Source organism: Geotrypetes seraphini, chromosome 3, assembly GCF_902459505.1.
Source record: "Geotrypetes seraphini chromosome 3, aGeoSer1.1, whole genome shotgun sequence".
NCBI lineage: Eukaryota > Metazoa > Chordata > Amphibia > Gymnophiona > Dermophiidae > Geotrypetes > Geotrypetes seraphini.
The window spans coordinates 112,902,572-112,915,070 of NC_047086.1; the positions used below are offsets into that span (position 1 = coordinate 112,902,572).

Sequence of the window (12,499 nt, forward strand, 5' to 3'; positions counted from 1 at the left end):
AAGGATTTTCAAGATCCCTGAGGTATTAGGCCAGTGGAGAGATGATGTGAAATTCAGAAGAGCTGGAGAGGAGGTGAAAGGGGGACTTGGAAGCTAAACAAGGATAAGGGAAAAGGAAAGGGCTGAAAAGACACTGGGAACATCCCAATGAGAAAAATTAATTGTCCACATTAGTGATCACCAAAAAGTGTATTTTCAGTTTTTAGAGATGAGGAAAATATCAGTTTTGACAATGTGTATGTTTAAAATCTTTGTATTTTGCACATTTACTATACAGATTCTAAGCAGTTTATTTACACTTAAAGTATTTGGCAGGGTAGGGATCATGTGTCACTGTTACCAAGGTTTTTAATAAGTTTTTGGGTGGTCTGCAAGGGGAAATATCATAGGTCTTCTCTGTATAGATGCCAAAACAAGTTTAAAAAAAACACAAAAATTATGATGTTGACAGTAACTTTAGTGGTGAATTTGTTTACCATTCAACCATATATTGAAAATCTGTGTGCAGCATGTCAGTCCCAGATTATTTATGCGACAAAAAAAAAAAAAAAAAAAATGTAGCTTTATTTTATAAAGTTAATAAAAAAGTAAAATCTGTTAAGTTCAAATCCAGCTTTAAAACCTTTCTCTTTAAAGATGTCTTCGAGATTTATAGATAGGATTAGATGCATATGAGACTCAAAGGCCACATATCAGACAATTCTCTTCTCCTCTTTGTTCTTCTCATTCCCCCTCCTTTTTATTTTTATGAATTGTATCCCATCCATTTCCCTTTTGTAGCATGTATTGTCAGTTATATCTTGTAAATTGTGTTGTCATTTCCCCTTTTTTACTTATATTTTAAATTTTGTACAATGCATACTGCTTTGGTAATTAAAGTGGTATATCAAGCTTAAATAAACTTGAAACTTGCCTTCCAACATTTGAAACCATGATAAAATGATATTTGGGCTCGTGTTCAACTGCAGATTGTAATGTTGTGTTTCATACACATAAATGTGGTCTGCCACAACAGAAGAAAAATTGAGAACCACTGTCCTAGTATAATTAATATAGCATAATTAATTACTTTGCCTTATTAAGCAACACATGGTGTCAGTGGTAACCATCTTAGGACCTTTCTACTTACCTTTCGCGGCTAACCAATGCAAAGGTGTCTTATCACTCCAGTCACAATCTTTTCCATTTGGGTCAAAGAGCTCTTTCTTAAGCAGGTCTTCCAGTTTATCATAATCTCCCAAGGCAGCAGCTTCGTGGAGCTCCGTCATGTCTGGGAGTTTGCCAATTGCTTGCAAAAGATATATATAAAAATAAAAGTTCTTCATCTGCCTACTGAAGATGCAAATGTTCAGAAAATATAGTTTACGAAAAAGAATATACACAGTAGAAAATTCTTACCGTATGACGGTATTCAGAATCAGAACTTAGTGAATTATAAAGGAAGATGAGTCAACTAACATTCATTAATTTACTGAGAAAGGGAAAAAATAATCAGCATTGCAAAAGTCTGGGAACAGCAGGCTAAATAGAAGCATTTTTCTTGTATTCTCTGCTTGCTTGTTTGAAAGGAATGCTGAAGGAAACCAGGCCTGGAGATCAGAACTCAAGTTATCTACAGCCTATCTTGATAAGAGAGAATGGTAGGAAGTAGAATCAATGAGAAGAAAACCATAAACCGAACAGGGACCGCACATGTTACATGCAAGCTGAAATGTTGCATCCTCTGCTACCAACTTATTCCTTTGTCTGTTGTCACTTGCTGTCATGGCAATTAGCTCCGCCCCTCATTCAGTTGCAAACTAAGATATCTGTCTAAATGCCAGAGATCTTTTCCTTACGAAAGGAATCAACCTGTATGAAATAATGGCATGCAGAAACAAGAGTTTGAAACTGAAACACATTTTTCTTGTGATTATTGAAGTTGAGAGTGAAAAGAAAAGGCAATTTGCCTACAAAATAAATCACTCGGGGGGATGGGGGAGAGGATACTTTTACTAAAGATTAGATCATGTTATCTGCAGCAAGGTCCATAGGAAAATAATATGGGTCCTGTGTCAGATAACATGTGCTAATGCTAATGTTTAAAAAAGACCCCTTTAGTTTCTACAAAAACAGAATTTATAGGACATAAGAAAAGATAGTTTCAGTTGAAACGAGGGTATCATGACAAGAACATGTGATTCTCATTACTATACCTACAAGGAGGTGCTGAAAAGTTCTCAGCACAGCCAAAAAGAGAATGAGTGGATATGGTTCAATCAATGATCTTAAACAATGTCAAAACAGAGAATTTTGTTTTTGCAAATTGGCACAACGGAATAATATACGTAACATTCAGTGGCAAAATAACACTGAGAATTTAGGAAGTTGGTTGGTTGGGCTGAGAACTTTTCAGCACCCCCTGGTAGAGTTCACAACTTTTTTCTAAACATAGTATCTTCAGATAAAAAAAATGTAGACTCCTAATTGTGATGCTCAGCTCTGTTTCAATACCAGTATCACAGAAAATGCCTTGTTATAGTCTGAGAATTCCAATCCATAGCAGAGTAGGAGTGGAAAAATATGAAGAATTGCTAGGGTGGAACATCAGAATTATGACAACATTCAGAACACTATTTCTTTCTTACCATTTTGATTCCGGATCACTAAACAACAATTTGAATGCCTCTTACCCTCAGCTAGCAAAACACATCTTGTCCTTATCAGAAGCTATCAGTATTTAACCCCAGCAATTCTTCCATTATTTTACAATTTTTTGTTGTTAATATTTGTAAAGCACCCAAAACTGGGAAGGTAGAAAGCAAAATTATATACAGCTACAATAAGTTCCCTTCCCAAACAATTTATAATTCAAATAGGTACCCAAGGAAACTTGAGATAATGACTTTATTCAAGAACACAAGAGAAGTCAATGGATGAAGCTGGATTTGAACCTATAGCTCACAATAAAGAGAATGAATGGGGTAATGTTTATTGGAGGGAGGGAAGTAAAGGAAGGGCCTCTGAAGAGGGAAGTGGGTGACAGCATTAGGAGGGAAGGGGCAAGAAAAAGGACACTGTAGAAGAACAAGAGGACTGAGGCACCTTACTGGTAAGAGGACACTGTTTCTGGAGGAGTCTCTGTGGTTCTTGATGCAGTTGGACTGATGATGTCATCTAGATGGGCTGACCTGGAAGTTCAAAGCACCACTGCAGCATAGTTGAAGCCCCTTATAAAATCCAAGAGGATCCTGGATCTTTTCCCTTTGCATTTTTTCTTTTTTAGGTACTTGATCCTTTATATTACTTATGGGGAAAAGGGTGTGAGAAAATCATCGGTTTTATTTGGAAAATTAGCCATTAAGGTAGAAATGGCCTTAGCACGTGGGAAAACCCCACATAAGGATAAGCTAAGACCACTTTCTAACACAGTTTGGCTCTCTTCTGACGATTCTTTGAGCAAGTGCCTGTATCTCAGCCATCAGAGAACAGTCCCTTCCCTCAAGGCCTGATGTAATAAGCTGGCCTTTAGAATTGATCCCTCCTGCCCCCTACTTCCCGAGATCTAGCAATGTCCTTTTCTCTCTCCTCCCTCAAGTCTTCCTTCCCAGCAGGTCCAGCATCATTCCCTTTCTCCTTCTCGATAGTTCTGGTATCTCTTCTTTTCCTATCTGCTTACTTTTCCCCCTCCCCTGCAGCATCCAACGAGCATCATTCTAGTCCCTCTCTCCATCAGGTCCGCCATTGCTCTGCCTCCTACCCAATCCAGAATCTCTTTCTCCCCTATACCCATCTTCCATGACCTGGCAGCTATCACGCTTCAGTTCCCTCTCAATCAATGCACTGTGAACCGTGCTTGGGTGGCTGGCAGCATTGAAGGAGTGGCTCAACTCTTTTGATACAACTTCCTGTTCCTGTTTCTGCAGCAGAGGGAAGAAGGTCTGTACCGGCCATACTGGCAAGACTTGTGGTATGCCGGGGAGGGGGAGGGGGAGTTGGAGAGTGGGAGGTACCAGGCTGAAGGATGGTGAAAATTAAAAGCAGAGAGAGAGATTCCAAATTGTGGGGATGAAAACAGAGTCAATGCATGTAAAAATGTATTTAGGCATGTGAGGTGGAATAAGGGCCCAAATGTACATGTCACAGTCCCCAATTCCAGCCATGGCACCTCAGATCCCATAATGTATTAAGATAGGGTTGTCAGAAATCCAAGACTGGTCTAAAATCTACCTGCTGGAACTGAGTAACTTGGCTTTAGACATTAAGCCACTTCATTCAAATCATGTGCTTGCCTAGTCTCCATGCTCACTCATAAACTATTACTCCAAGTTCTACATTTTTCATTGCTACCTCTATTGAAATTTAAATGGGAGAGGGGTGGCCATGAATAAAGATCTCAGTTATATGAGGGATATGAGAAAACCAATTAATTGGGGTTGGGGTCCACAGTCCAGAGCCCAATATAATGTTAATCTAGCCCCGATCGCTGGATTTAAAAAGATTTAGACTAGTGTCTAGATAGAAAATGAGTCAATTACAGTAACATGAATTTTGTTCCCACAAGCTTTGACCCATCCCCACAAACTCAAACTCCACTGCACTAGGTTCATAATTTTTGATTTAAAAAAAAAAATTGCTTTTTCTTATACGGATTTTGTATTGTTGTGGAGACAGGGTAGCAATAGGAACAAACCTATGTCATTCTCTATACCAGAAGGGTCCTTTTACAAAACTGCAGTAAGCTTAGTGCGCGCTTACCACATATTAAAAGGCTTACTACAGGACATGTGCTGGCGGCCCATCATAAATTTGCCTATTTGTGTGTGAACACCATGCGCAAAAAAAAATAAGTTCTTAATTTTCTCCAAGGGGCCATGTTTGGGGGTGGAGGGTGGGCGTGACAGCACTAATCAGTTAGCATGTGAGGCACTGCCACATGCTAATTGATTAGCGGGTTAGCACAACCTACAAATAAGTGCTGGTAGGGGCTTACGCAGTAACTTGTTTTAATGGCCTCAAGCCTCCCCTACAGTAGTGTTGCCCGATTTCCCGATTCATTGTCTAAGAAAACTGGACTCACTGATTCAGTGACCCCTGCCCTAGTGAGACCTGACATACTTCCGAGGCCTCCTGAAACAACAGCGGCGGCATTGCTCTGAATAGGCTAATTCGCGGCCTTCCCTCTGCCATGTCACTGATGACATCATCGGTGACATGGCAGAGGGAAGCCTTATCGGGGCAGATTGCGAAGCAGCCCGTTCAGAGAGCTATCACTGCTTTAGAAAGCCTCAGAGGTATATCAGGTTTCACAGTGGGAAGATTGGTGGGGTGCTGCTGCACAGGGGGATGGATGGGAGGGGAGGAAAGATGCTGCACATCGGGAGGGAGAAAGGAAAGTGGAAAAATTGTTGGGGTGGAGGTGAGGAAGGGAGAGTTGAAGTAGAAAGGGGTGAGCAGGAGAAATCCTTATTTTGTTTACACCACAGTGGTGACATGGGGTTGGAGAGGGCAAAAGGGGGGTAGGTGGAAAGATTACAAAATAAACCTGCCAGGACATTTGAAAAAAAAAACACCCAATTGGGCAGGAAAAGAAAAATTGATTCAATAGGCTGAATCAAATTGAAAATTTTTTCCCTGAATCAGGCATCACTACTCCACAGCCAACTCCAGACTCCATCCCTTCTACCTTGCTGTACCGTATGCCTGGAACAAACTGCCTGACTCAATACTTCAGGCTCCTTCTCCGACAGTATTCAAATCCAGACTCAAAGCCCACTTCTTTGAAGATGCTTTCAATTCCAAACTCCAACCTACCTTCTAAGCATCTAAACACAGTGTATTGATGCATCTTCTTGTCCAGTTTGTCTGTCTTGACTAGACTGTAAGCTCTTTTGAGCAGACTGTCTCTTCTGTGTTTTATGTACAGCGCTGTGTATATGTAATAGCGCTATACAAATGATTAGTAGTAGTAGAATTAATTCAGAATATGGGAAAGACAGCCATTTTCCGTCCATGGCACAAATGGGGGAAGGGGTAAAACGCAGGTCTCACGGACCTCGTGGATCTAAAACCGCACTTCCTTAAAAATCTGAGGTCCATGTGCCACTTGTAATCTCTGGCTCTGACAGACCTCTATGACAATTTAGCTCTGACAGATCATAATGCTTTTCCTGCCCTACGCTGAGACTAAAGGTAGCAAAACTTTTGCCCTGAGGTCTGTGCCACTTTTAGTCTCAGCATAGGGAGGGAAAAGGATCTGTCAGCGCTAAAATGTCATAGAAGTCTCTCAGAGCCATAACCTATGCCGAGACAAAGTGGCGTGGACCTCAGATTTTTAAGGATGTGCAGTTCAGATCTGTGAGGTCCGCGAGGTCAGATGCAGTGCAGACCTTTGCACACATTTTTAACCCCCCCCCCCCTCCAAAAAAACTCCCAGCCATTTGCCATCCAGTGTCATATCGTGAGGGCTCTTGGAATCAGCGCAGAGGGAGAGATCTGGAGGAAGGTACAATTGGGCTAATTAGCAAAAGCCACAGTGCACCTCCTCCCTCCTTAGCCATTAGGGAAGGCAGAGTCGGAGGCCAGAGCTGAGCGTGCAGGGAAAGCGGTGGAATAAGCTAAAAGGCGGCCTTGTCAATAAAGGCCAGAAGATTTTTAAGGATGTGCGGTTTTAGATCCGTGAGGTCTGTAAGATCCGTGTTTTACCCCTTCCCCCACAATTGGCCTTACCACATGAGAAAGACACAAGCAAGTGGCACACTAAGGCCACTTTTGCTGCAGCTTTAATAAAAGGACCCCCTTAGAATAAATCTCTTTCTGGAAAGAATAATAAATAAAACATAAAAAAACTACGGTAGCTTTAAAGCCAAACCTTTCTTTCTCAAGCCAAGAAAGAAGAAGGAATGGATGTCTCTCTGCTGATTATTTCAATTCACCCAGATTGATTACTGTCAAGACAGAACGCTGAGCTTGATGGACAATAAGTACAAAGAAAGAAAGTCACTCTGATTAGGAAAATTATATTTGAAAAGCGACCATTTTGGCAGCGATATAGTGTAAATACAAAAAACTTTAAAAAGGGGTAGCCGTGTTAGTCTGATGCAATCAAACTGACAGACATCAGGCACTTTATAGAGTTCAAACTAACCAACTCATTGAAGCGTGATCTTTTGGAAACTCAATGCCTCAATAAATTCGTGGTCTACAGAAAGGAGTTCATGAGTTAATTTAGTATTAGTAGATCATTTGCACCCCAGTGCCTTTCTTCTTGGAAATGTCATAGTAGCAGGACAGAAAGCAAAAGAACAAGAATCAGTATTGCCACATTACTCCTACTCGTTGGCAAAATGCCCACGAAGTGAGAATATAGCAATATCTTCTGACTGCCTCCGACTCCAGAGAAAGGGTTCGGGAATACATGAAGAAAAAATGGGACGGCAAAGGTCAGCTCCTCCCCCTCAGTTTGCATGAAAAGGGCACGAACGGCGAACAAAACAGATGAGAGGCAAAGCGAAGACATACCCGCCAGAGGTAAGTGCATCTGTTCCTTTGGCGCGGCATCCGCCACCCGCAAATTCGGCAGGTGGATCTCGGGAAGGGAGGTTCCCGCGCGCAGCCTCCAAGACGGTTGGCACTGAGATGGTCGCGAGACTTGCAACAAACACCGACCCCTTTCATCCCCCCTTTCCTAGTAATGTAAGGTTCCGGCGGAACCGGGAGAAACTGAAGGACGTAACCACTGAGGCTTCTGAGAGGAGGCGGCTGGAAAGTGTTGAGAAAAAGGGGGTAGAGAGTGGTGTCAGCTTTGCTGTTCATAGCGACCGATACCAGCAAAGCATGGTGTTTCCCGAGCTCAGCCGCACCTTCACTTGGAGGAAGGGGAGGGTGGCTTCCACTCTACTACTACTAATCCTTTCCATCGTGTTTCTAGACATATGCACGCGCTATCAGGGCAGGATTAATTCTTTGAGGGTCCCTAGGCATGCAAGTACACTGGGCCCCGCCCCCATGTATTTACCTGTTTCTTATTTACTTCCTTATTTCCACTTGATTTCTTTTTTTTTTTCCTTTTATTTTAAAATTAAAAACAAACAGCAAAGATTACCATACCAGTTCCAATGTACAGAGTGTATGTACTGTTTTCTTATTTATTTTTCTTTTATTTTAAAATTCAAAACAAATAACAAAGATTACCATACCAGTACCAATGTACAGTTTTTCTTCTATGCAATCCCCAAACATCTCTGAACAAATCCCCCCCTTCCTTCCCTTCCCACCTACTTGCCCAGGACTTAACCTCTGAACTGTGCTGCAAACTTGATTCATCTTCCTTCCAGGTCTAACAGCAGCTCTTCCTTTCTTTGCCCCTGTCCAGTGGCAGCTCCCCCTTCACCATCCTCCATTTTCAGTCCAGTGTAGCAACTCTCACCCCTAATAGCAGTTCCCCCTTCATCATCCTCCGTTTCCAGTCTAGTGTGGCACTTCTCTATCCCACCCCGACCAGCAAAAGCAGCTCCTTTCCCTACCCCCCCCCCCCCAACCAGCTCTAGCTCTCCTTTCACCCCTACAAGCAACAGTTCCTCTTTCCACCTCCAACCAGTGGCAACACCACCTTCCCTTACCCGGACTAGCAGCAGCAGCAGCTCTGTTTTAACTTGCCTGCAGCAATGTCGGTAGCGTTAGCACAACAATTCACTTGGCTAGCCTTAGGGTCTTCGCTGGGTCACACTCGCCTCCGAGGAAAGAGTAAGTTGCATCATCAAAGGCCCCAAGGCTGCTTAAGTGAATCACTGCGCTGACACTACTGGCACTGCTGAAGGCAAGTTAGAACACTGAGAGCTCCTGAGGGGGGAGGGGAGGAGAGGAAAGCGAAACGGTGGCTGCTGATGGAGGGAGGGAGATACGTGGGTGCTCAGCTCATCAGGCCCTCCTGACCTCCTCAGACCTGAGGCATGTGCCTACTGGGCCCACCCTTTAATCCGGCCCTGAGCACTCTACATCAAAACACAGAAGAAACAGTTCCTGCTCAAAAGAGTTTACAATCTAGTCAAGACAGACAAACTAGACAAGAAGGTACATCAATACATTGTGCTCAGGTAGGGAATTACAGAGGGAATGATAAGACAGATATTGGTGTTTAGAATGTGGGTTGGAGTTTGGAATTGAAAGCATCTTTGAAGAAGTGGTTTTGAGGCTGCATTTGAACTTCTCCTTCCGCATTCGCCGTGATAGAGGATTAACAGACCCGCGAATAACTTTTTCATATGTTATTCGCTGTTTTCTATTAAAAACCATTGTGAATATGGTGAAACCGTGAATAACACGGTTGGAGACCTGGACTGTTCCTGAAGGAGAGGCAAAACACAGTGAAGAAAGTGCTGGGAATCAACGATTTTCTCTGTAAATGCATGGAATCAGCGATTTCTCTATGTAAGCTGACGTAATTTGGGGGAAGGAGCCAGCAAGCTAAAAACTGTGAATAATCGAAACTGCAATTGCTGAAACTGCGAATACAGAGGAAGACGTCTACTGCCAGAGGGGGAGCATGACATATTGAGACAGGCACAGTGCAGCAGAGTAGAAGGGATGGAGTCTGTAGCTGTAAAGGAGAAAGGTACAAATAAGGAGACTCATCCCATGAGCAGAATGTGGAGAGAGAGGAGAGATTGAGGAGCTGTAGTGAAACATGAAGATCCATTGTCATAGGGTTACCATATTTGCTAAGTCAAAAAAGATGATGCTTGACTCCGCCTATGCCCCACCCCTTCCCTGCCTCCCACTAGTCTCTCCCTAAACTGCCCCCATCCAGAACAGCCTTTCTCTCCCCCTACCCCCAACTGGGGCCACTCCGGAGTCAGGTCTGGCTCTCGTGAATCTCCCCTGGCCCTAGTACCTTCTCCAGTTCTGCAATTTAAAAACTTCAGACAGCTGGCAGTGTTAGCGATGTGATTCTTCTGCCGTCGGCCTGTCACGGAAATCTTCACTCTGTAGCATCCTGCCTTTTTGGGAACAGGAAGTGCTGTAGACTCGAGTGAAGGCTTCCAGGGCAGGCCGACTGTAGGAGGATCTCATTGCTAAAGCTACTGGCTGCCTAAAGTTTTTAAATTGCAGTGCCGGAGAAGGTACTAGGGACAGGGGAGACTGACAAGAGCTAGACCCAACTCTGGGGTGGGGACTGGACTGGAGAGAAAGGGTCCAAAACTCAGACAAACTCCCTCCAGTCCAGGAAACTGATTGGACACCCGGACAGTTCTCTAAAAAGACATGTCCGGATAACCTTACATTGTCATCTGTGATGTGTGTTACGCCAGTTTATCAGACTTAAGACGCCGATGGGGCTGTGTTGAATGATCCTCCATGTTTGGAGGTCATGGATTGGTTTAGGCCCCAGGTTATTATTATTATTATACAAACAATTGTATTCCACCTTTACCTATTTAGTTTGACGGATTATAGAAATTAATAGCTAGGTTAGTTGACCTAGGAATTACAGTACATGAAGTGAGTTATACTAACATATACAGAAAGTTGCTTACATAAAGTATGAATTAGTTCGTATGAATTAAATAAAGTATGAATTTGTTCGTGGTTGGTTCAGTTTCTTGAAACAGGAAAAATTTTCAACAGTTTCCTGAATCTGAGGTAGTGTTTGTACAAGTGTCAGTTCAGTGGGAGTTGGTTCCATAGGTTAGCTAGTTGATATTGGATGGACAGGGTTAGGAGTCTAGTTGATCGAAGATTTTTATACATTTGAAATATTAGTTGAAGGATGTTTCTGGTAGAGTATTTAGAGGAACCTTGGAGTAGTATTGCTAAGTCAGATAGGTAACTAGGAGCATTGCCATGAACGATTTTGAAGACTGTGATGCCTAGTTTGAACTTTATTCTGGATGTAATAGTCAGCTATTCCTAACACCCTCCCTCCCGGTAGTGTCCCCCTTCCTCTGCTGCCAACCCCGACCCCCAAACTGGCAGACTTCACGTGATGTTGCTGCTGTGCCCTCCCCCCAAACAAGCAGCATTCCTTTCCTTCCCTCCACGGACAGGACTAACCCCCCTTTCGGATCTAGCAAGAGGACCTCCAGGCCTATTGTGGTTCTCTGGTGGTCTAGCAGTGTGTTGGGGCAGCAGTGATTAAATGACTGCCGAGACTTCCAGTAGCAATGGTGCACAGTCTGCCGGTTCGGTGAGGGGGAGTTGGTTGCGGAGGAGGAGAATAAGAACCGGAAGACTTGAATATAAACCGAGACCCCCATTTTTGGGCCAATATTTTGACCAAAAATCTCAGTTTATATATATTTGAGTGTATATGGTAACTCTCCATTGCCCCAGGTACAGAAAAATAGATCATGACCTTACTAAGGACTGAAAAAATACCTGCATATAATGTAAACTGCTTTGATTATACCACCCATTGATAACAACATACATGTTGTCTAAAATCCAGATCTAAAATGTCCCTTTTGTATGTAAATGGGTACCTGACAGCTCTACAAGGAATACCCAGCACTAAATTAATTTGGCTGTTGCATACTGTAGATTTCCTTTTCCCCCCCCTCCCCCCCAAACACACACACACATGGCACACTCACCTTTCCTTCTCTAGTGTAGATTATGTTTTTTATCCCTATCGCCTTCATCTTCCATCCTGTGGCATTCATATTCCCTGGTCAACAATCCTCTTTAGAGAATAGAACTTTGCAAGATATGTACACAAATCAAAATTGTTGCTAATTAACACCAATAATTGACAGAGCCCAATTATTGATACTAATTGACTTGTTAATTGGACACATGCCCAAATTTGCACACACAATTTTGAGTTCCATATGTAGAATCTAGAGTTTCTGCAATGTATAATATATGCTGTATTAGGGGCAGGAATGGGATCACCGTGGGTAGCTGTGGAGTCCTATGTGCTGAAAAAGCTGACAGAAGTAGCTACCTTCATAGTTCCAGTTTTTGCATAAAAATGAAGAAGTCGGGTGATATATTTTGTTGTTTAGATTACTTTTTATAAACTCAAGTTTATTTTTATATGATGGAATTTTTTTGTGAAAATTGAAATTAAAAAAAGTCATACAGTATATGCTGGAACTCAAAATACAGGGATAGACACTTCAAAGTCCTACTTCAATCCTTACAGAGAGGCTACAGCCTTAAAATCATCTGTTGTAACATGGAGCTAGGTTACCAACTAAAATAGCAAGAAAGGAAAACCACAGAATAAGATCCTCTTGAAATAGCATACAACTTGGAGCTGGAAAAACTGAGAACAGTCATTAAACACTGCAGCAATTATTCTGAAAAAAATGAATCACTAAAATATTTCTTCCATTCACAGTGCTGCCATTCCAGCAGCTAACAACTGGCGAGAAATACGTTGGCTCATAGTAATGAAAAGGCAAACTTTTTGGTGGCATCTTACAGATATGAAGGGAAATTCTATAAAGGAGAGTGTCTAAATTTAAGTGCCAACTGCATGTGCTAACTTATAGAATAGTGGAGTGGAATTGATTGG

General features: G+C 42.4%; 2 protein-coding genes across 6 annotated transcripts in view; one reads left to right on the plus strand and one right to left on the minus strand.

Moving 5' to 3' along the window:
• Window positions 1-7,873, minus strand: part of ANKRD66 (ankyrin repeat domain 66) — a 42,852-nt gene extending 34,979 nt beyond the window's left edge. The window contains exons 1-2 of one of the 3 annotated variants that reach the window (XM_033938894.1): window positions 7,501-7,873; window positions 1,130-1,288 (exon numbers count right to left, since the gene is read on the minus strand). In XM_033938894.1, coding sequence (XP_033794785.1) covers window positions 1,130-1,288; window positions 7,501-7,519 — 178 coding nt within the window. In that variant the 5' untranslated portion in view covers window positions 7,520-7,873. Of the gene's footprint in view, window positions 1-1,129; window positions 1,289-1,398; window positions 1,745-7,126; window positions 7,151-7,500 lie in introns of those variants that run through there. The other 2 variants (XM_033938896.1, XM_033938895.1) reach the window with 2 other exon arrangements.
• The window catches only part of PLA2G7 (phospholipase A2 group VII), an 88,240-nt gene continuing 82,725 nt past the window's right edge, over window positions 6,985-12,499 (plus strand). Inside the window, exon 1 of one of the 3 annotated variants that reach the window (XM_033938892.1) lies at window positions 6,985-7,509. The gene's annotated coding sequence lies outside the window, so the exon portion shown is untranslated. The remainder of the gene's footprint in view (window positions 7,510-12,499) is intronic. The other 2 variants (XM_033938891.1, XM_033938893.1) reach the window with 2 other exon arrangements.